The sequence below is a fragment of the Staurois parvus genome, unplaced genomic scaffold, assembly GCF_062004578.1.
Source record: "Staurois parvus isolate SC_StPar_1 unplaced genomic scaffold, SC_StPar_1.0 ptg000019l, whole genome shotgun sequence".
NCBI classification, from domain to species: domain Eukaryota; kingdom Metazoa; phylum Chordata; class Amphibia; order Anura; family Ranidae; genus Staurois; species Staurois parvus.
Genome location: NW_028317815.1, coordinates 29,136,477 through 29,161,729, shown reverse-complemented (window position 1 = coordinate 29,161,729; position 25,253 = coordinate 29,136,477). Strand labels below are relative to the sequence as shown.

At 45.4% G+C, this 25,253-nt stretch overlaps 1 protein-coding gene across 1 annotated transcript in view; it reads right to left on the bottom strand.

The window, feature by feature from the left end:
• Positions 1–2,474: 2,474 nt before the first annotated feature.
• GRM3 (glutamate metabotropic receptor 3) overlaps positions 2,475–25,253 on the bottom strand; it is a 318,817-nt gene continuing 296,038 nt past the window's right edge. The window contains exon 6 of the mRNA XM_089685978.1: positions 2,475–8,426. Coding sequence (XP_089542104.1) covers positions 8,350–8,426 — 77 coding nt within the window. The 3' untranslated portion in view covers positions 2,475–8,349. The remainder of the gene's footprint in view (positions 8,427–25,253) is intronic.

Genomic DNA, 25,253 nt, shown 5'->3' with positions numbered 1-25,253 from the left:
TCAGTAACGCTTTGCTCCCCAACTACTGAACATGCATTGGGGGCAGACTGTCCACAGTATGGACACTCCTGCCTCAGTACTGCCCCCTACCATGCTTTCATGTGTAGAGATGTGCTGGTTGCTTTAAATCTTAAACAGTAATTGCAAAGCATTTTTTTTTCACTCATTGTGAGTGACAGACGGGAAAAGCAGGACTGTGCTCTGATTGGTGGTTGCTACAGCTGAGAAGGATCCACCCATAGCAGCACTGTTGCAGCTGAACTTATGATTGGCTGTGGAGGAAAAGGAGAGAGGAAAAAGGAAGAAGAAGCACATGTGGGGAGGCAGACATTTTCAGGGGACCGCATGGAGCAAGGGCTCCTGGTGTAAAGTCACAGAGTCTCACTTTCTGTGCTGCTAGAGCCCATGGGCTGGGCTGGGAGTGAGTAGCAGAGGAATTGTTGCAGGAGGACAGTGTGCAAATCAAGGATTGTCCTGCCTGACACTCAGGATTACAGCCACTCAAGCGCATGTGTCTGTCAAAGTTTGGAGCTGCTGAAAGAGAGAGGATTTCTACTGCTGTCTAATGCTATCTAGAGGACAATCCAGAAACAGTGAGTACTCTGTAATGAAAGGGGATTTTGATATTGCTGCATTTGCTGTTCATCTCTGGAGAACGGTCATGAGAAAGTCTGCTCTCTAATTCTCAGAGTGACACAGATCTTGGAAAGCCCAAGCTGCTCAGAATTAGCTATTCCTGCTGCTGATTGATGAGAGAACTCTGTCTCTGTATATTACTAGTGTTTCCTCAAGACTTGTGCTGTGGCTGAAGAGTGTGTTTAGTTCCAAGTCCCCACAGAAGCTTGCTGCTCTGAATATACTGAGCAAGTGTCAGTATATCAGGATTTCACCTGTATGGTAAAGATTGGTTGAAGTATTGTTTTTCTTCTATTACAATGTTCACTGGAAGATTCTGCTTAAAGAAGACTGTGCTATCCTGCTACCCCTGGATTACAAATACTCTCCCATGCAGAGAGTGAGCGCTCTTCCATTGATTAAAGGGCCCCAACGTTGAGAGACTTTTAGTTTCATCCCACTGGCCAGTGGTTAGGTAGGATATTTCTGCTCTAGATAGTACTGCTATAGCAAATGTCAATAAGCTGCTAAATCTCATTAACAGTTATTGTTTCATGTGTCAATGTCACTCTCATATGTCACCCTAGTCAGTGTGATATTAGCCAGTTTTTGGAGTTTTTGGCGAGTGAATTGTGACTTCTTACTAACTGTGTTATGCAAAGTGGTATCTGTGTTTTATGTACCTTACCTGTGTTAAATCAGCTAGTTCTTTTTCCAGGTTTGTCTTCTTCAATAAAACCTATAAAAAATATTCTCAGAGTGTCGAAGTGTTCTGGGTATAATCGGAGGTGTTACCAAATTCAGGTGAGAGCTGAACCTATATATCTAGCCAAGTATCACCCAAGGGTGTGCTACACATGCAATAAATGAATGTTTCCGACAGGTATATGAAGGTACTGACATTTCTAGAGAGTGTATATGACCTTCTTTCATGAGTTCCAGGGACTGTGTTTCCACACAGTAACATATAAATAAAATACACTACAAATTCATACTAATTTTTTCCTAATGTTTGTGAGCATGGTATCAATCACTCTTTTTAGGTTGGAAACAATCATTTACAAACCAGAGAGCCCCCATAGATTTGGAAGAATTTCCTCTAAATTTCCCCGTAAGATTTGGAGGAAAGCCTACAACTGTGATCACCCAGTTGACTTGCGTCACAGAAAATAATGAAGAATGAGAAGAAACATGTACTTTGGGAAGAAAAATGAAATGCTATATTGCTCCGAGTAGTGTCATGCATATTACTCAAAGGGTGGAAAGGACATAGAAATGTCTTTATTGCCAATTTCATTGCCACCCTCCTTTCTAAATGTAGATTACATTTTTTAATGGATTTGTTTCCAAAAAAAGGCTGTATTGACATATACTATACTTTTTTAGTTTTGCTTAATAGCATATAAAGGATTGCATTGAGTGTGAGAGTAACAGCCCCAATGCCTACTGAGCATGACTGTGACTTCATATGGTACTGATAAGTACTCCAGCTCTAGTATGCTGGGAAAAGGTCAACCGCAGTGCTCTGATAATGCCTTATATGTATGTGGGTAGTGTCTGATACCAGTACCACCATCTTGCCTGGCTGAGTGTGAGAAAGTGTGGGGAGAAATAGAAGAGGAAGAGACTGCATGCAAGGCAACTTGAAAGAGCCCATTAAAGATCAGCATGAAATAGAAAAAATGCAAATTAGTTCCGTCATCTTAAACAGAAAACTCAGACAAAGCTCTCCATTGAATTTTAGAACATCCCTCCTCCAGAACCACAGCTTGCATGTTCTCCTAGAACTGCTACAGGAAATATACACAGCAGCAGGACCTGTCTGACTTACTAAAGAACTGCGGGAGTCAAGAAACACATTTAGTCAAACATAAAAATATTTATTGGAAGAATTGAAATGGACATTCTGATTGTTATACAAGACAAGCAGCACTGCCATTCATATATACCAAGATACAGTACTTTTATTTTAAAAGTGCCTACTCAGAATAATTTATGTGGCTTTCCAGTATTGTACTAATGTTATTTTCAGTTTATCAAACAACTATTATGTCTCTATACTATATGTGTTCAGTACGTTATATTAAATAGACAGTCTAGACATCTGACATAATAGCTGAATTTCCTTTATATTTTAGTACACACATTTCGATTAATGTGACCACAGTGATTTACATTGTTCGTATTAACAATATTTTCTAGTAAAAAAAAAATCCCCTTGAGCTCAGGTCACCAAAGGAAGAACTGTCAATGCACAGCTTTGTGAAGAATAAACCATAGATATGTTTTCACATTATCCGTTCCAGTATAAAATAGCCAAGGAAGAATACTTGTGCTTTTCTTTGAGTTCTTAATAAGTCTTTTTTTTTTCCTATTTCAGTAGTCTTGTGCTTTCGCTTCATATCTTCTGGTACTGGTAAGCAGTCCACTGTGCTTTTATTATCTTCAAAAGTAGCTTCAATCCGACACTTGTTCCTATGTGCTTACTGTATGTGGTTATGGAAAGAGAAGTTGCCATCTCCATTTGCGATCAACTAAAGCACCACATCATTTATTCAAAGTACAGATTGTGTTCAATCAAAGCATATCATTGGAGTTTTCAACAGTGTATAGACATCTTCTAAGAGCATGTCCCAAACTATGATGTAAAAGGAGCAGTAAATCAAAGAAAGATATTACATAGAAGAGCTGCATATAATATTCACCAACACAAATGTGAAAGTTATTTTTCCACAGGATGAGGATATCATTATAGGTAGGGAATTACTTCCTACCAGTTTTGTGACTATATTCAGGTAATATAAAGTGAGCTTATGGAACTCTCACATGTATATCAATAAATGTTAATAAATGTCAGGCCATCCAAAATTCCTATGCAAATGTAAAGGGTAACTCCACTTTTGTGGGAAAAAAGAGCAAATAAAAAAAACAATATAGTGTATAGAACTCCTACATAAGTTATATTGCAATTAATTGTTATTAAAAATTACCTTTCCTTTTCAATGTGCAGCGCTGTAATTTTCTATAAAATGCAATGTAATATGGCTACCTGGAGGCGTTCTGTACACAGATGGTAGATGGTGTACAGAGAGCCCTCCCTCATAAATGCAATTCCCTGCTTGTATGATTGGCTTACTGATTTTTTCGCAGAAGTCTGCACTAAGGTATGAGCATCCACTGCAACAAAAATGTCATTTTTGGTGAGATACTCCCAAAGGATAAACACGTCTAAAGGGATGCAGACCTAGCCACATTCCACATTAGAGCCATGCAAGTGCAGCAGCTGAAAGATAATTCTAAAATTACTCCCATACGGATTTAGTCTAGGTTCACACCTATGCGTTTTCCTCTGCATTTTGAGTTTTGCAGAAATGCGCAGCAGTCCATTTAACATAATTTCCTATGGGACAGGTTCACATCTCCCTGTTTTCATCCAGAGCATTTTTTGGAAAGGGTCAGGGACTTTTTTAAACGCAAAACGTTGCTTTTTTTGTTTTATAGACTTCAATGGAGATGCTGCAGAAAAGCATGTAGTTCGTTTTTGATGCATTTTGCGTTTTATTCTGCCCAGCAACAAGTTGAAAAAAACAAACAAACTGAAAAATGCATAAAAAATGTGGCAAAAACACATGTGCAAAAACACAAAACACGCCGCAAAAAGCACTGCAGAAATGGATCCAACGCAAACTGCATAGGTGTGGACCTATCCTTACTCAGTACATGGACACAGACAAGCAGCTATTTCTTCAGAATAGCAAAAAGTAGGAATCTGCAACAAAGTTTGTTAAAATCCTTGCAATGTACATAGACAACCCAGAGAGGAATGTGTTTTTTTTTCAACAAAAGTGAAGTTACTTTTTAAAACACTTATCAATATCTTATGACAACCAGGTACTTGGTACTGAGATCTCTGTAGTTGTACATGGCAATTACGAGAAGGTCTTCCCTGTTGATTTTGTACATTTATTTTATACTGTGTTGAATATAACAGTCAGTAAGAACAACCAGAAACATTTCTTTTTTATAAGAAGATGTGGGGTAGGAGATGAGACTGGAAAAAGGAAACTAAGGATATATACTTTCCCTATTTCCAAAATATCACTTTTGGGTGGACTGGCCTCTTATTACCTCTTTTATAGAAGCCAAAAATCTATCTTATGTTTACTGGCTCTTTACTTTTAATTGTGGGCATACTTGTAATAGTTCAGCAAACAGCATGTGCCAATGAGTTTGTGCATTAAACAAATATGATTCTCTAAAATAAAAGAGAAGCAAAGGCATAATTATTGCAGTGAGATAGATAAAGATAAGATAAATGCCTTTCAATTCTGGGCAATTCAAACACATATATACTGATTTAAATTAATTTAGGGGTTTCGTTCAATGAAAACCACATGGCCAAATAATTATTAGATTCTGAGGTATAGGCAGCTGATCTAATACCCAAATATCAAAACCCTATCTCTCCCATCTTAGATACCTCATTGAGGCCATCAATCACATTCAAGGACTGGAAGGGAGACTTGGAGGGCAAGAGAAAGCTTGAATTTACAAAAATTGTTTACATTTGCACATTCAGCAGCCTGCGTCTCTGGATCTACTGATTTCACATACTGTTTTCACCAATTCCAGTTGCCAACATTTGTGAGCGGTTTATGTAACACAGTCTTTAGTAAATTAACATTTATGATTTGAAGGAATGTGTATATTTAAAAAAATCTTTTAAGTTAAAAATAAAATGTATATTTATATAGTCATATGATCATTTTTTGCACAGGCTACGTACTGGACAGAAATATCTGCCCAATTAGAACATATAATTGACTATACTCTATTACAGTAAAACAAATGAGCAGAATATGGAAGTGGCTTTAATAGAGGTGTTTTTTTTTAAAGGTTCATGGATGACATTTAACAATGAAGTAGAGATCATGTGCTAAATGTATAATTTTCAAATGTACAGTATATTTGGAATTTCTATATATTACATGTCTATAAAGTAACACTCAAAAGAAAGAAAGGATAAAACACATTGACGTAGAATCTGGTGCAGCTGTGTATAATAGCCAACCAGCTTCTAACTTCAGCTTGTTCAATTAACCACTTGCCCTCCAGAGGATTTACCCCCCTTCCTGACCAGGCCATTTTTTGCGATACGGCTGCTGATAGGAGAGAGACCTGTATTGTTTACACACAGGTCTCCCCTGTCAGCTTTCCCAGATGATCACCGAGTGCCGGGTGGGACCCGGTGATTAACATCTGTAGCCGCCAATAATGGTGCGGGTCACAGTTCTGGCCACTACCTGGAAATGCAAATCACATATATATACTTGAGTTTGCGCAGCCCTGCTGCCCTGTAGCAGTACTTCTGCTATAGGGCGGAGGGCAAGCGGTTAAGCTTTGGCAATAAAACCTGCAAGCTGATTGACTTTTATATAGAATTGCACCAGATTTGGCACTCCCCAGTTTTAGTAAATAACCCCACTTGGATGATATGCATGGTAAAATATATGAAATATGTGTATGATATAACAGTGCTGCGCTACTCAATCGTGATCAAACTAAAGTGAAATAATGTGATCACGATTGTGTAGCACAGCACTGTTATATCATACACATATTTCACTATTTGCCCTATTGAGACATGGGTTATGTGCACTAGCGGCTACCTTATTGATATACTTATATGGTGTTGACCATGGTAAGCGCTTACTATTATAATTTCATGGTAAAATATATACCAATTTTTTTGTGGACATTTGAGTATGTGATTTTTCTAGGACTCCTTTCTACACAAATACAACTTTTATTATATGTTATTTCTACTTTAATGCAATTTGTAAAAGTGGATATTGTAAATGCCTGAAGTTGTACTACACTCACTGCATTCACACAGTGCATGTTAGTGCAGCTCTCCTTGATCACCTGGAGAACTCCTGAAGGCCAACTCCATGCAGCATTTTGTATCCTGTTCCTCTGCCCTTTAGCGAAACATTAAGTCAATTTACTTAGGCTGGCAGGAATGGCAGCTTGGTGAGCTCCTATACGTTATAGTGCAGGAACTAACTGCGCCCTCTTTTTTTCTCCCTATGGGGTATATTAATACAAGTTGACCTGAAATCATAAAGGGATGATTTGTCTACAGTGTAAGAGGCACTGCTGTTTACAACTGCTAGTATCATGAGATATTGAGTGAGATTTTGTGATGTCACTATTGAGCTGCTTCCTGGACAGGAATCTGTACACACAGTAAGGATCTGCAGTCTATGCATCATCCTTCTACTTTGTTCATGCTGCAGATCTGTGTTCCTCCACCTTTCCTGCTACTTCTTGAATATTCCCCCACTAGGGCAGCTCTGCCATGAGAGAACAAGGAGCTGGTCCTCTAACAAGATGGCCACTTCCACAAGCAGACGGTGTTTAACAAGGCATGGTAGGGCAGTAAAGAGGAAGACATCAGCTGCAAGGAGTCTAATGACAATGCTGATGACTAGTCCTTTGCCCTCTGATTGCCTTTTTTGGGTACAGATTTCACATTTCAGGTGCATTTTAAAATGGATCTAAAATTCACCTGCTAGGAATTCTACCATTACAAGTTGACAATACACCCGCACAACCAGAAACTAATAAATACCTCCCTCATTTTGGCCCTTCAATGTGTTTTATCACAATCTCACTTTTTTACCTTGGCAAAGTGATACAGACTTATGCAATGTACACTGAATGTGCCTAAATCAGCGGATTACCTCCATCTCAGAGGAAAAATGCGTGATAAATTGCCGCTATAGGTCCATATGAAGGTATAGGTGCTTCCACAATCCCCATAGGCTATCTCTATATAAATGTAAACCAATACTTACTTCTACTGGAGACAACAGGAAAATGTGAAAATTTGAAACAAACTGATACATACATGTAGGGGTTGTTAATGAAAAACAATGTTAACAGACTTGTTTCTGCAAAAATGTATGTTTGATGAATGCTAAAATGTGTTAAGCTCATTGATTCTAGATGCACATACCAGCATATTTATTAAAAAAGTACAAAGAAAAGTGTTGTATAATCACCCATAGCAATCAGCCAGAAACTATTTTTCATTAAGGATATTGTGTTCCATTTTCCTTTGTACCATGTTAATAAATATGCTTCATTGCCTTTTGATAATACTGACAATTATCACAATCGCTATAGCCATATTTGGCATTCAATCTTTTGCAGGACAATGCAGAAGCCATACATTCAGTTTAATTCATCGTCTCTCCTGAAACACCCTAGGAAGGGCGGAAAATAAAAGATATTCTCAACCACGAAACACATGCTGGAAACCATTGTAAAAGATTTTTTACTGGCTTCTTTACATTAAAACTGCTGCAGTTGTGCAAAAACAACCAGTTACAAATTCTGTAACTATAAGTAACTTAAAATGCATTTCAAAATTAGTTACAACCTTAACCTAGCTTACAAAAACATAATAGAAAATGACACGACCCATACATGAAATGGTCAATGCCATCATTACTTGGTGGACATAGCGAGATGTGTAAAGAATGCAAATAAAAGCATATTTACATGGTCTCTATATCTGTAGATTACAGTATTCATTTAACCTCTAGAACAGCATTTTATACAGTCCTCAAAAATATTTCTTCTAAAAAAAAAAGACAGGACTGCACAGCAAGTGCATAATATATTCTAACAGTCTAAAAACCGATTGGCTTGAAATGTTTAGAAGGATTATAAGGAAGATGTAGTGGAGTCTAGCACTTCTCCTCCATTGCAAATGGTTGGTGTGTAGTGTGCACTGGCTGAAGCTGAAAAACAGAAAAAAAGGAAATATATTATTCACATTAATCAATTGTCATGGCAAATGAAATTCACTTTAAACATTATTGGACATGAAGTATAGATCATTGGGTCAATTCTAATAAGTGTCCTGCCATCAGAGTCACATTTTCATTTAAGCAGTAAGTTGTTATCTAAAAGTTTGATTCTTCTGGGTGTTTAAGGAAAACCATCATATTTGCAAAGGTTATGGAGAATGTCATTAGGGTATAGAGATGAGATTGTTTCCTGATCAAAACTTTATTGAAGTAATCATGCAACAGTCTTACCATGTACTGCACCAGCGCTATTCACTAAGGAAACCAATTGTTTGGGAAAAGTGTTGTTTACAACTAGAGTTGATCTTGAAATGTGAATGTCATTGGGTTTGAATCAAAATTCACAAATTCCAATTTCCTAAGCTAAACCAAAATTGTAATAACAAAAAGGCTTTTCATTCTTGCATGTGATTCTGCTGTTGCCAGTGCCACATAATCCCACTCTTCTCTTTTAGTATTTCTGGTACAAGGAGCTTCCCAAAGCATTCTGCACAATTGTGCATCATTTTCCATTCCAAATTGCCAATGAAGGGGCTTCTGGATATAAGAGAGCACTTGACCTACCCTATATAACACTACCACATGGCCATTCAGTAGGCTTTAACACTGCCACATGGGGGGCATGATGTCATGATGTTGGACACTTTAGAGAGGCTGGGAGTCTACAGTGGTGAGATTACATAATATTATGACTTGATAAGTAAAAAGGTCATTGAGGAGTTTGCCTGTCTGCAGACACTTTTCCCTGATGGGGCAGGCAAAATGTCAATGTCAGCATACCTGCACTGGAATTTAAGAAAAAAATGCTCTAATGGATTAAATGCAGACAGTCATATGTGTCTGCACTTATCAATAACAGTTTTCTATTATTCTTTGTTAAGAAAATAGAAAACAGCATTTGGGTCCACTCCTCCTATCTCCTCCCCTCCACTCCTTGTTCTTGACTATTGGTCCTTAGTAAAGGAAAGTGCAGTTATCTACTGGTGGCTGCACTGCGATTGTGGTAGCAGTTTACTAGTTAAGTGTTTTTGCATGGCAAGACCACTTACTGTTATCTCACATATATATTCTTCTTATTATAGCCAAATGTACCACCCTAACTCCTCCCACAGTTTTTACACTACATAGACAGTAATATACCGAAACGTGCAGATTGTTCCCGATTGGTGTGCTATTACTTTGTGGAACATTTCGCCGAATGGTTCACGAAATATCAGTGAAATTGTGGTGAAATTTGTCCCATAGGAATGAATGGCGGAATGTTCAAAACTAGAGTGTGAGCTGACAAAAGCTAAAGTGTGAGCTGAAAAATCAGGACATGATTTCTAAACTGCCATCACTCCCTCATTTTCAAGCCCACCTACACAAATCTTATATCAAAATGTTCAGCTACCTCTGCTGCCACTAAAAATGTCTACAGCTAAGCCATAGTCCTGATAGTTTTCACAATATGACCATTTGTTTGCAACTTACGCCGCCCATTGACATTCATTGAAACTCCACTCTAGCCATCTCAAATTTGAAGGGCAATTTCTAAACTACGACTGTGCCTTCATTTTTAATATTTCAGAGACATACTATCAAAATGTAGGTCTGGGTCTTGTGATTCTCACAATATAAAGCTCTTTGCTGTAGGATTTATAATTTTTAAACTACAACCGTTTGAAGATGGCAACCGCCAATAAAGTGAGCAAGTTGGAGCAGTTTGTTTTTAACCGCTCTTCTCTGCCCTTGCTGTAGAGTGAGTTGCCATAAGAACCCAGGTGTGTGAGCAGGCAGCAGAGTGACAAGCCACTCCACCCAGTTACTCTGCCCACTCCAGTTGTAGACTACTGGTGGAGGCAAGAACACTTCACACAATTTCCCCAGAAATTGTAGCTTTTCTAGTTTAAATTCCAATTCAAGCCCACTGTAAAAAAGCCAGACTGTTTTTCATTAACGAAAATAGCTGCTATTACAACATAGTCTGGAAAATATCCTAAGTTCGCATGGTCCATAAAGAGAAGACTGATTTTGGTAGACTTTATGAGAAATGACTTTTATTGCAAACACTGCTTCTAGTGTGATATTTCTCATTAACTGCCTTATTGTGCTTGCAACCTAATGGTATTATTGTCCCTCTAGGTTAGCGCTTTTCATCGATTGAAATTTCCAATACTGGTACTTTTCAGAGTAGTAATAAAGATTTCCAAGAAAACACTCTGCTATGGTAGCTCAAAATTAAAATAGTTATTGACAGGATTTCTCATGCAAGAATCTTCTATGCTTGCCAAAATATGAGACAGTAGGAGATGCCGATAAGAGTAAAATGCTCAAATCAGTCTATTCATAAAGCATCTTAAAGCAGTAATGAATTATTCCATTGTAGCAGGTGTTTTTCAATATGTTCTATTGATTTCTTTTTTTGTTGGCAGCAGAATAAGTACAAGACATCCTACCCTAGTCTGTACATAGAATGGTGGACCCCTGTGCTTCTTTGGTGGCCTCTGACAAACCTGTGCCTAGGAGCACACATCATACGTAGCAATCTGTTGTTTTTCATATATTTCCCAGCTTTGTCCACAGAGCTGTTGCAAAATTGTAGGGACAGTACTATGCTTTCAAAATGTCTCCGAGGAACATTTTGTCCTTGCAAATATCCTTTTAGTCCTTAAAGTCTTGTGTCTTGTGTACCGTTGCAGTGGAGCCCCCCACACTGCAGGGGGTTAAATGCTTGTTTTTGCTTTAGGGGTAGAGGAAAAAGTTGTAATACTTACCTTATTTTTTTCTCCAGCAGGGTCCTTTCAGTGCTGCACCTAGTACCACAATGTCTTTTCTCTTGAGTCACATAGAATTTCATGATAATGGAAATCACATTGATTTCAATGGTGCCCGTTCACATCAATGTAGCCCAACTGCGATGTGACTTTGGGGAAGGTACCTGTGCTACTTTGGTGTGATTCAGCACAATTTTGTGCCCCATAGACTTCAATGAAAACACACAGGCAAAAATGCGGCAAGAACCCAAGTACATGCATTTTTGGTGCATTTTTGCTTGTGATTTGTGTTGGTTCCTAACAACCAATGACTCTTCCCTGCTCTGAAAGCAAGGATGAGTCACTGGTTGTTAAGGAGTCAGCACCCGCCTGCGTCCTTACAACCAGTGACTCATTCCTGGTGTCACCTGAGGTATTCCTGGATGACAGTAAAATGTAAACAAATGTCAGCTGTCAGTATAAAAAAGAAAACAAAAGTGTGCAGGGCCCCTTAAAATCCTTACCAGGTTTTAAAGAAGACCCCACACCAAGAATAAAAAAAATGGATTGGGGAACGAGCATGATGAGGACAAGAGCCTCTTCCCCACAAGTAAAACAGGTGTGAGGGGGCTTCTACCTTCCTAGATGACAGCTCCGCCCGGTGCTCAGAAGTAGAGGCTGCTGATACCTCCCACTGAGCAGAATAGGAACAGGGATGTCTGACACTCAGGATAACATCCAATAAATATAACTCTTTATTGAAGGAACATGTACAATACTGAAAAAACAGACTACGCGTTTCAGGCGATTAGTCCTTGGCCATGATAAGGACTAATTGTGTGAAATGCATAGGCTGTTTTTCCAGTATTGTACATGTTCCTTCAATAAAGAGTTATATTTATTGGATGTTATCTTAAATGCCCCCATCCCTGTTCTTATTTTCTTCCCTACAACCCTGACCTGGTGGTTGTGGTGGTATGGGGGGGGGGGTAACTGATCAGAATCTGGAAGCCTATTTTAACAAGGGGGCTTCCAGATCCTGGCCTTCCTTATTTGAATGAGTATGGGGTACATGGTACCCCTAATAATTCACCAACAAGTTCTTTATTAAATTAAAAAAAAACACACAATGTAGATCCATCATCAATCACATCCTCCAGTGATGTAAGCCCACTTCAATTACAAAGAATGATAGCCGCAGACCCACAGGTCAATGTCGTCATGGGGTGGGGCTCCCGGTGAGTGATATATGGTCAATGGTGTCACAGAGTGGCACTGTCCCCATGACACCATTGAACCCAGCCTCATTTGCTTATTTAAGCATGGGGGGGAGCGAAGCTGTCATTCGGTGGCAGCAAGTGGTGGATGAGGTCGGATGTGGATTTTTTACAGTAATAGAGGAAAAAGTCTTATAATGGGGACACATGTCACAACTATCTAAGGAAGAACTTCACTCACTTTGGAGAAACTTCTTTCAATTCTTGATAATTCAATGTTACAGAAAGTGAGGGTAAACCTCAATGTGGCACAGACTGCGAAAAAAAACAAATCGCACAGGAGTTTTAACTTTTCCCTACTTTATCTAAACTAAAAAGAAAAAATAAGTTTTGCCTTTAGATATACTTTACAGCTGTTGAGATACAGGGGTTGATTTACTGAAGAAGTAGAAGCTGTTCACTTTTCAAACTGCACAGTAACAGTGTGTTAGTAAATAAGGTAAAACGTTTGTTCACTTTAAATATCCATTCATGCGCTAGAAAATAGTATTATTAGTTGTAACCAACATGGATTTTTTTTTATAACTATTAGAGATGAGCGAAGAAATGAAAAATTCGATTCGACTGATTCGGCGAATTCGTGGACAATATTCGATTCGAGTCGAATAAATTCGCTGTGAATTTAACTTAAAAAAGGGTGTTTCTAGGCTTCAGAGAGACTTAATATTAGTGCAGAACACTGTACCTTTAATTTAAATGCCCTTGGAGTCTGCTGGGGAAGAGAAATAATACTGTCTGTCAGTATGACATGCAGATGAGTGCCGTCGATCTTAGAATCACTGCACACTTCACTCCTTTGGCCAGTCACGGGGCCAAAACCAGTGTTTGGAGCCACAGTGTGGCGGTGGAGGCAGCAGCAATGGGAGGCCATACAGCAACCTATGACAAAATGGAAACCAGCAGGAGCGTGAGGAGACCTGAAAGTGGCACATGGCAGAGTGGGAGCAATGGGAGGCGGTACAGGGACCCAGGTCACACTGTGGGCCCAGCAGCAGCGTGACCAGGCGGTACGGGGGCCCATGGCCGATATGGGGCTTGGTGGCACCTATGGAAGGCCTGTAATCTGCCAGCAACCTATGACAAAATGGACAACCGCAGGAGTGTGAGGAGATTTCAAAGTGGCACATGGCAGAGTGGAAGCAATGGGAGGCCGTACAGGGACCCAGGTCACACTGTGGGCTCAGCAGCAGCGTGACCAGGAGGTACGGGGGCCCATGGTCGATATGGGGCCTGGCGGCACCTATGGAAGGCCGCTAATCTGCCAGCAACCTATGACAAAATGGACAACCGCAGGAGTGTGAGGAGATTTCAAAGAGGTACATGGCAGAGTGGAAGCAATGGGAGGCCGTACAGGGACCCAGGTCACACTGTGGGACCAGCATCAGCGTGAACAGGCGGTACGGGGGCCCATGGCCGATTTGACCTCATTCATCCCATAGTCCTGCCGACTCACGAATAGCGTGGCCTCCTCAAAGGGCCTGAGCAAGCGCAGGTGTCACACATGAGCTGACAATGGCTGACATCTAAGTTACACAGGGAGTACCTTTATCCGCTTTTAACATCAGGAAATCTGTGATGGCCTTTAGCTGTTCGTAAAGGCGGTCTAACATATGTAGGGTTGAATTACACCTTGTTGCAACGTCACAGCATGAGGAGTCGGTACGGGGGCCCATGGCAGATTACATGTCTGGCAGCAGCAATGGGAGGCCCGTAATCTGCCAGCACCCTATGTCAAAAAATTTAACACACCAGCAGTGTGAAGAGACCTGAAAGTGGCACATGGCAGCAGAGTGTGGCGATGGAGACAGCAGCAATGGGAGGCCGTACAGGGACCCATGAGAGACTCTGGACTTGGCAGCAGCATGAGGAGGCGGTATATAGGGGCCCATGGCAGATTAGGGGCCTGGCAGCAGCTATGTGAGGCCCGTAATCTGCCTGCACCCTATGTCAAAAAATTAAACACACCAGCAGTGTGAAGAGACCTGAAAGTGGCACATGGCAGCAGAGTGTGGCGATGGAGACAGCAGCAATGGGAGGCCGTACAGGGACCCATGAGAGACTCTGGACTTGGCAGCAGCATGAGGAGGCGGTATATAGGGGCCCATGGCAGATTAGGGGCCTGGCAGCAGCTATGTGAGGCCCGTAATCTGCCTGCACCCTATGTCAAAAAATTAAACACACCAGCAGTGTGAAGAGACCTGAAAGTGGCACATGGCAGCAGAGTGTGGCGATGGAGACAGCAGCAATGGGAGGCCGTACAGGGACCCATGAGAGACTCTAGACTTGGCAGCAGCATGAGGAGGCGGTATATAGGGGCCCATGGCAGATTAGGGGCCTGGCAGCAGCTATGTGAGGCCCGTAATCTGCCTGCACCCTATGTCAAAAAATTAAACACACCAGCAGTGTGAAGAGACCTGAAAGTGGCACATGGCAGCAGAGTGTGGCGATGGAGACAGCAGCAATGGGAGGCCGTACAGGGACCCATGAGAGACTCTGGACTTGGCAGCAGCATGAGGAGGCGGTATATAGGGGCCCATGGCAGATTAGGGGCCTGGCAGCAGCTATGTGAGGCCCGTAATCTGCCTGCACCCTATGTCAAAAAATTAAACACACCAGCAGTGTGAAGAGACCTGAAAGTGGCACATGGCAGAGTGTGGCGATGGAGACAGCAGCAATGGGAGGCCGTACAGGGACCCATGACAGACTCTAGACTTGGCAGCAGCATGAGGAGGCGGTTTATAGGGGCCCATGGCAGATTAGGGGCCTGGCAGCAGCTATGTGAGGCCCGTAATCTGCCTGCACCCTATGTCAAAAAATTTAACACACCAGCAGTGTGAAGAGACCTGAAAGTGGCACATGGCAGCAGAGTGTGGCGATGGAGACAGCAGCAATGGGAGGCCGTACAGGGACCCATGAGAGACTCTGGACTTGGCAGCAGCATGAGGAGGCGGTATATAGGGGCCCATGGCAGATTAGGGGCCTGGCAGCAGCTATGTGAGGCCCGTTATCTTGCAGCACCCTATGTCAAAAAATTAAACACACCAGCAGTGTGAAGAGACCTGAAAGTGGCACATGGCAGCAGAGTGTGGCGATGGAGACAGCAGCAATGGGAGGCCGTACAGGGACCCATGAGAGACTCTAGACTTGGCAGCAGCATGAGGAGGCGGTTTATAGGGGCCCATGGCAGATTAGGGGCCTGGCAGCAGCTATGTGAGGCCCGTAATCTGCCTGCACCCTATGTCAAAAAATTAAACACACCAGCAGTGTGAAGAGACCTGAAAGTGGCACATGGCAGCAGAGTGTGGCGATGGAGACAGCAGCAATGGGAGGCCGTACAGGGACCCATGAGAGACTCTGGACTTGGCAGCAGCATGAGGAGGCGGTATATAGGGGCCCATGGCAGATTAGGGGCCTGGCAGCAGCTATGTGAGGCCCGTTATCTTGCAGCACCCTATGTCAAAAAATTAAACACACCAGCAGTGTGAAGAGACCTGAAAGTGGCACATGGCAGCAGAGTGTGGCGATGGAGACAGCAGCAATGGGAGGCCGTACAGGGACCCATGAGAGACTCTAGACTTGGCAGCAGCATGAGGAGGCGGTATATAGGGGCCCATGGCAGATTAGGGGCCTGGCAGCAGCTATGTGAGGCCCGTAATCTGCCTGCACCCTATGTCAAAAAATTTAACACACCAGCAGTGTGAAGAGACCTGAAAGTGGCACATGGCAGCAGAGTGTGGCGATGGAGACAGCAGCAATGGGAGGCCGTACAGGGACCCATGAGAGACTCTGGACTTGGCAGCAGCATGAGGAGGCGGTATATAGGGGCCCATGGCAGATTAGGGGCCTGGCAGCAGCTATGTGAGGCCCGTAATCTGCCTGCACCCTATGTCAAAAAATTTAACACACCAGCAGTGTGAAGAGACCTGAAAGTGGCACATGGCAGCAGAGTGTGGCGATGGAGACAGCAGCAATGGGAGGCCGTACAGGGACCCATGAGAGACTCTGGACTTGGCAGCAGCATGAGGAGGCGGTATATAGGGGCCCATGGCAGATTAGGGGCCTGGCAGCAGCTATGTGAGGCCCGTAATCTGCCTGCACCCTATGTCAAAAAATTTAACACACCAGCAGTGTGAAGAGACCTGAAAGTGGCACATGGCAGCAGAGTGTGGCGATGGAGACAGCAACAATGGGAGGCCGTACAGGGACCCATGAGAGACTCTGGACTTGGCAGCAGCATGAGGAGGCGGTATATAGGGGCCCATGGCAGATTAGGGGCCTGGCAGCAGCTATGTGAGGCCCGTAATCTGCCTGCACCCTATGTCAAAAAATTAAACACACCAGCAGTGTGAAGAGACCTGAAAGTGGCACATGGCAGAGTGTGGCGATGGAGACAGCAGCAATGGGAGGCCGTACAGGGACCCATGACAGACTCTAGACTTGGCAGCAGCATGAGGAGGCGGTATATAGGGGCCCATGGCAGATTAGGGGCCTGGCAGCAGCTATGTGAGGCCCGTAATCTGCCTGCACCCTATGTCAAAAAATTTAACACACCAGCAGTGTGAAGAGACCTGAAAGTGGCACATGGCAGCAGAGTGTGGCGATGGAGACAGCAGCAATGGGAGGCCGTACAGGGACCCATGAGAGACTCTGGACTTGGCAGCAGCATGAGGAGGCGGTATATAGGGGCCCATGGCAGATTAGGGGCCTGGCAGCAGCTATGTGAGGCCCGTTATCTTGCAGCACCCTATGTCAAAAAATTAAACACACCAGCAGTGTGAAGAGACCTGAAAGTGGCACATGGCAGCAGAGTGTGGCGATGGAGACAGCAGCAATGGGAGGCCGTACAGGGACCCATGAGAGACTCTAGACTTGGCAGCAGCATGAGGAGGCGGTATATAGGGGCCCATGGCAGATTAGGGGCCTGGCAGCAGCTATGTGAGGCCCGTAATCTGCCTGCACCCTATGTCAAAAAATTAAACACACCAGCAGTGTGAAGAGACCTGAAAGTGGCACATGGCAACAGAGTGTGGCGATGGAGACAGCAGCAATGGGAGGCCGTACAGGGACCCATGAGAGACTCTGGACTTGGCAGCAGCATGAGGAGGCGGTATATAGGGGCCCATGGCAGATTAGGGGCCTGGCAGCAGCTATGTGAGGCCCGTTATCTTGCAGCACCCTATGTCAAAAAATTAAACACACCAGCAGTGTGAAGAGACCTGAAAGTGGCACATGGCAGCAGAGTGTGGCGATGGAGACAGCAGCAATGGGAGGCCGTACAGGGACCCATGAGAGACTCTAGACTTGGCAGCAGCATGAGGAGGCGGTATATAGGGGCCCATGGCAGATTAGGGGCCTGGCAGCAGCTATGTGAGGCCCGTAATCTGCCTGCACCCTATGTCAAAAAATTAAACACACCAGCAGTGTGAAGAGACCTGAAAGTGGCACATGGCAGCAGAGTGTGGCGATGGAGACAGCAGCAATGGGAGGCCGTACAGGGACCCATGAGAGACTCTAGACTTGGCAGCAGCATGAGGAGGCGGTATATAGGGGCCCATGGCAGATTAGGGGCCTGGCAGCAGCTATGTGAGGCCCGTTATCTTGCAGCACCCTATGTCAAAAAATTAAACACACCAGCAGTGTGAAGAGACCTGAAAGTGGCACATGGCAGCAGAGTGTGGCGATGGAGACAGCAGCAATGGGAGGCCGTACAGGGACCCATGAGAGACTCTAGACTTGGCAGCAGCATGAGGAGGCGGTATATAGGGGCCCATGGCAGATTAGGGGCCTGGCAGCAGCTATGTGAGGCCCGTAATCTGCCTGCACCCTATGTCAAAAAATTAAACACACCAGCAGTGTGAAGAGACCTGAAAGTGGCACATGGCAGCAGAGTGTGGCGATGGAGACAGCAGCAATGGGAGGCCGTACAGGGACCCATGAGAGACTCTGGACTTGGCAGCAGCATGAGGAGGCGGTATATAGGGGCCCATGGCAGATTAGGGGCCTGGCAGCAGCTATGTGAGGCCCGTAATCTGCCTGCACCCTATGTCAAAAAATTAAACACACCAGCAGTGTGAAGAGACCTGAAAGTGGCACATGGCAGCAGAGTGTGGCGATGGAGACAGCAGCAATGGGAGGCCGTACAGGGACCCATGAGAGACTCTAGACTTGGCAGCAGCATGAGGAGGCGGTATATAGGGGCCCATGGCAGATTAGGGGCCTGGCAGCAGCTATGTGAGGCCCGTAATCTGCCAGCACCCTATGTCAAAAAATTTAACACACCAGCAGTGTGAAGAGACCTGAAAGTGGCACATGGCAGCAGAGTGTGGCGATGGAGACAGCAGCAATGGGAGGCCGTACAGGGACCCATGAGAGACTCTAGACTTGGCAGCAGCATGAGGAGGCGGTTTATAGGGGCCCATGGCAGATTAGGGGCCTGGCAGCAGCTATGTGAGGCCCGTAATCTGCCTGCACCCTATGTCAAAAAATTTAACACACCAGCAGTGTGAAGAGACCTGAAAGTGGCACATGGCAGCAGAGTGTGGCGATAGAGACAGCAGCAATGGGAGGCCGTACAGGGACCCATGAGAGACTCTGGACTTGGCAGCAGCATGAGGAGGCGGTATATAGGGGCCCATGGCAGATTAGGGGCCTGGCAGCAGCTATGTGAGGCCCGTAATCTGCCTGCACCCTATGTCAAAAAATTAAACACACCAGCAGTGTGAAGAGACCTGAAAGTGGCACATGGCAGCAGAGTGTGGCGATGGAGACAGCAGCAATGGGAGGCCGTACAGGGACCCATGAGAGACTCTGGACCTAGCAGCAGCATGAGGAGGCGGTATATAGGGGCCTATGGCAGATTAGGGGCCTGGCAGCAGCTATAGGAGGCCCGTAATCTGCCAGCACCCTATGTCAAAAAATTAAACACACCAGCAGTGTGAGGAGACCTGAAAGTGGCACATGTTTGAGGCATGATTCATGGCGGATTTAGTCAGTTGTGTCAGGAACTGGTGGTTTGAAATCCAGACTAATCCACGCCTGATTCATTTTCACAAACGTGAGTCTCTCCACACTTTGGGTGGACAGTCGTGTCCTCCGCGGAGTTACAATACCTCCTGCCGCACTAAACACGTGCTCCGATGCCACGCTACTGGCCGGGCATGACAGCCTTTCAAGGGCAAATTCAGCTAGTTGGGGCCAAAGGTCAAGTTTCGTTGCCCAGTAGTCAAGGGGATTGTCTACCTCGGTTGGCAGGGTGCTGTCCAAGTAGGCCCAAGCCTGTTGTTTGAGCTCCTGCTCCAGGTCCACCTGATGCTGCTGCTGCTGCTGCGGCTGGTTAGTAGTTTCCTCACTGCGCTGGTGAAGAAAGCTACTCATCATCGACTGCAGACTGAGGCAGCCGCTGCTGGTGGAGCTGCCACTGCTCCTACCACCCCACCCCTCCCCTGCTGCCATGCCAGCGGAACGCGAGCGCACAGGGCCCACAGTGTCTGAGGATGGACGTTGGCGCACAAAGGCAGAGACCAACTGACTACATAGGTGGTTTTTATAGTACGTAATTTTGGCCTCCCTCTCAGCAGGTGTGAAAAAGGCCACCATTTTGGACCGGTAGCGAGGGTCCAACAAGGTGGACAGCCAAAAGTCATCCCTCTGTCTGATGGTTATTATTCGGCTGTCGCTACGCAAGCAACCGAGCATGCTATGGGCCATTTGTGCCAAGGAATGCGAGGGACTCCCTGCCTCCATCTCCACAGCATACTGCCACGGTGCGTCTGGGTCCTCTGTCTCCTCCTCCTCCTCCTCTACCAGATGCTCCTGCTCCTCCACTCCTGTCCGCTGAGTGGAAAAACCACCCATTTCACTCAATAATTCCTGAGCACAAATGTCCTCCTCTACCTCCTCCTCTTCTTCCTGTCCTGCCCCCACAGGGGTCATGTGGCGTTGAGATCTGTGCGCCACGTCTACCGCACCCTGACCAGCCATTGTTAACAGCATTTGTTCCAGGACGTGCAACAGAGGAATGACGTCGTTCATCCCATAGTCCTGCCGACTCACGAATAGCGTGGCCTCCTCAAAGGGCCTGAGCAAGCGGCAGGTGTCACGCATGAGCTGCCAATGGCTGACATCTAAGTTACACAGGGGAGTACCTTTATCCGCTTGTAACATCAGGAAATCGGTGATGGCCTTTCGCTGCTCGTAAAGGCGGTCTAACATGTGTAGGGTTGAATTCCACCTTGTTGCAACGTCGCAGATCAGGCGATGCTGTGGAATTCCGTTCTGCCGCTGCAGCTCAATGAGGGTGTTCTTTGCGGTGTAGGAATGGCTGAAATGCATGCACAGTTTACGTGACATTTTAAGGATGTCTTGCAGTGGGATGGTGGATTTTAGGAACCGCTTGACAACCAGATTGAACACGTGAGCCATGCATGGCGCATGGCACAACCTTCCTTGACGCAGAGCAGACACCATGTTCTTTCCGTTGTCAGTCAACATGGTTCCGATTTTTAGTTTGCGCGGAGACAGCCATCTGTCGATTTCTCTGTTCATTACACTCAGCAGTTCCTCCCCTGTGTGACTACGTTCGCCAAGGCATACCAGGTGCAGCACAGCGTGACACCGTTGCGCCCTGCACATGTGATATGCCGGTCGGGTAATGGGACTTGGCACGGGGGTGGCGGCTGAGGACACGGCGGAAAAAGAGGTGGTAGAGGCGGACATGCTTGCTGGACCAAGGACGTGCAAACGTGGAGGCAAAAGCGTCGTGACCTGTCCAAGTTGCTGGTGCGGCTGTGCCGGCACCACGTTCACCCAGTGGGCCGTAAATGACATGTACTGTCCCTGACCGTAGTTACAGCTCCACACGTCGGCGCTGCCGTGCACTTTGGCAGAGACCGACATGCTCAAAGACTGGCCCACCATCTCTTCTACATGTGAATGCAGGGCTGGCACTGCCTTTTGGGCAAAGAAATGACGGCTTGGCACTCTCCACCGCGGCGCGGCACAAGCCATCATTTCTCGGAAAGGTGCTGAGTCCACCAGTTGGAAAGGGAGGGACTGCAGCACCAGCAACTTGGACAGGAGGACGTTCAGCTTTTGCACCGTCGGGTGCGTGCTCGCAAACTGTTGTCTCTTGGATACGGATTCCAAGAAAGACTGTTGACGGAATCCGAGAAGAGGAGTAGCAGGAGAAGGAGCATCTGAACGAGCGGAAGATGCCAACGAGCGACAACTCCCCTCAGCAGAGGTGTTGGAGCCTTGACTGGCTGATAGAGGGCGATTGACGACGTCGGGTGACGGAGCAAGTAACGGAGCGGGTGATGGAGCGGGGGCTGGGGCAGGCAGAACCGCCGTATGTTTATCACGGTTTTCCCAGGCCACCGAATGGTGACGCTGCATATGCTGACGCAACGCTGTAGTCCCAACATGGGCCCCCTGGCCACGCTTGCATTTCTGGCCACATAGTCGACATACGGCTACGTTTACTTCCTCGGGCGGCTTGAGGAAAAATTGCCACACCACCGAGTAGGAAACTTTGCCCCCGCTACTCTTCACTGGCTGACTGCTACTTCCTCCGTGCGCACCGGCACCACTACTGGCCGTGGTGGTAGGCTGCAGTGGAGCTGGTGCTCTACTCCGTGGACGTTTGGCTCCACTGACACTGATGCGACCCTGCTGCTGTCTCCTGGGCAACCCACCGACTGTTTTGCTCGCTGCCAAGCTGCCACCCTCTTCTCCTGATGATGCGGAAGAAATTGCCTGATGACGACGAGGCTGCCAAGTGCGATCAACCTCCTCATCATCAAGTAGGGTCTCCGCCTCACTACTAGCCCCCTCGGCTGCGTCTGGGTCAGGAGACAGACCTGTCTCTAGACCGGCTACCGAGCCACTCTCCTCGCCAGTACTTGTTCGCTTGGCTGCTGAAAAGGCCGATGTCTCCCCCCGTTCCTGACCGCCCTCTGTTAGCTCTTCCTCACTGTACAGTGGGGCTGAGCCCACAGCATGCGATACTTCGCTTGGTGAGGGAACAGCAAAGGACAGGGGCAGGTAGAGGACACGTGATTTCAGTGGGCTTGCTCCCGGGCCATGCCAACTAACGGTTGTGTCTGACGTACCCACCGACCGTTGGCTGTAGGTGTCAGAGGTGACCTGGGAAGAGGAAGACGACCGAGCCAACCAATCAATGACGGCAGGGTTGTCGGTGGAGACACGACCGCTGGATGACACCGGGAGCACTGGCCTCTGGCTGCGAATACTGCTGCCTCGACCCCTTCCTCTGCTGCCACGTCTGCTCGCTCCTAAAACATTGCCTCCTCTGCCACTCCTCTGCATGTTGTCTGACATACTATTTAATTCAACGATTAGGTGTCCCTGAGTAACAATTCTCTGGCACTCAGTAACAATTCTGTCTGTCCCTGAGTATGAATTCTGTGGCCCTGAGTAACAATTCTGTGTCTGTGCGAGTAACAATTCTGTGTCTGTGCGAGTAACAATTCTGTGTCTGTGCAAGTAACAATTTTGTGTCTGTGCGAGTAACAATTCTCTGGCACTCAGTAACAATTCTGTCTGTCCCTGAGTAACAATTCTCTGGCACTCAGTAACAATTCTGTCTGTCCCTGAGTAACAATTCTCTGGCACTCAGTAACAATTCTGTCTGTCCCTGAGTATGAATTCTGTGGCCCTGAGTAACAATTCTGTGTCTGTGCGAGTAACAATTCTGTGTCTGTGCAAGTAACAATTTTGTGTCTGTGCGAGTAACAATTCTCTGGCACTCAGTAACAATTCTGTCTGTCCCTGAGTAACAATTCTCTGGCACTCAGTAACAATTCTGTCTGTCCCTGAGTATGAATTCTGTGGCCCTGAGTAACAATTCTGTGTCTGTGCGAGTAACAATTCTGTGTCTGTGCAAGTAACAATTTTGTGTCTGTGCGAGTAACAATTCTCTGGCACTCAGTAACAATTCTGTCTGTCCCTGAGTAACAATTCTCTGGCACTCAGTAACAATTCTGTCTGTCCCTGAGTAACAATTCTCTGGCACTCAGTAACAATTCTGTCTGTCCCTGAGTAACAATTCTCTGGCACTCAGTAACAATTCTGTGTCTGTGCGAGTAACAATTCTGTGTCTGTGCAAGTAACAATTTTGTGTCTGTGCGAGTAACAATTCTCTGGCACTCAGTAACAATTCTGTCTGTCCCTGAGTAACAATTCTCTGGCACTCAGTAACAATTCTGTCTGTCCCTGAGTAACAATTCTCTGGCACTCAGTAACAATTCTGTCTGTCCCTGAGTATGAATTCTGTGGCCCTGAGTAACAATTCTGTGTCTGTGCGAGTAACAATTCTGTGTCTGTGCAAGTAACAATTTTGTGTCTGTGCGAGTAACAATTCTCTGGCACTCAGTAACAATTCTGTCTGTCCCTGAGTAACAATTCTCTGGCACTCAGTAACAATTCTGTCTGTCCCTGAGTAACAATTCTCTGGCACTCAGTAACAATTCTGTCTGTCCCTGAGTAACAATTCTCTGGCACTCAGTAACAATTCTGTCTGTCCCTGAGTATGAATTCTGTGGCCCTGAGTAACAATTCTGTCTGTGCGAGTAACAATTCTGTGTCTGTGCAAGTAACAATTTTGTGTCTGTGCGAGTAACAATTCTCTGGCACTCAGTAACAATTCTGTCTGTCCCTGAGTAACAATTCTCTGGCACTCAGTAACAATTCTGTCTGTCCCTGAGTAACAATTCTCTGGCACTCAGTAACAATTCTGTCTGTCCCTGAGTAACAATTCTGTCTGTCCCTGAGAATGAATTCTGTGGCCCTGAGTAAGAATTCTCTGGCACTCAGTAACAATTCTGTCTGTCCCTGAGTAACAATTCTCTGGCACTCAGTAACAATTCTGTCTGTCCCTGAGTAAAAATTCTGTGGCCCTAATAACGTTTCTGTGGCCCTAAGTAACAATTCTCTGGCACTGAGTGAAAATTCTGTCTGTCCCTGAGTATGAATTCTGTGGCCCTAACTAGCGTTTCTTTGTCCCTAAATAACGATTCTGTGGCCCTCATTAACAAGTCTGTGTCCCTGAGTAATGGTTCTCTGTCCCTAAGTAACTTCTCTCTGTCCCCAATTCTCGTTTCTGTGGCCCTAACTCTGTCCCTGTCCCTAGTACAGAGCGGTCTGCCTCTGTTCAATGACTGCAGGCAAATGAAGATTTCCAAAATGGCCGCTATATATACCTCGACCATTACACAGTGCTGGCTGGCTGGCTGCTGATTGGCTGATGCGATCACATGTCGTTGAGGAATGCATTATGGGGCAGCGCGCCTTGTCTGCGCGCCTTCCCCGACATCCCCGCTCCGTCGCCGCACATGTCAGCCGCCATTTTCGGAAAAATTTCGATTCGCGCGTCCGAATTAGGCTGTTTTTCGGATTCGGCACGAATCGAAATTTTTCCGATATTCGACTCGAATTCCACTTCGGATACTTCGATTCGCTCATCTCTAATAACTATCCCCCCATAAATAATTAGGTATTTAGGTGTTTGCATGCTCATGTGTGAACAGGCACCATAGAAAACAATTGAAGTCTGGTTGTTTTTGTAGCTTCAAGCTACAAGCAGCAAAACACTCAGGTGTAAATGCAGCCTTAAAGTGTACACAGCTTCACCTTCTTCACTAACATTCACTTTGCAAGAGGAACAGCTTGTACTCATTTAGTAAGTCCACCTAAAAATACCAGCAACATGATCTGCAGAACTATAAATT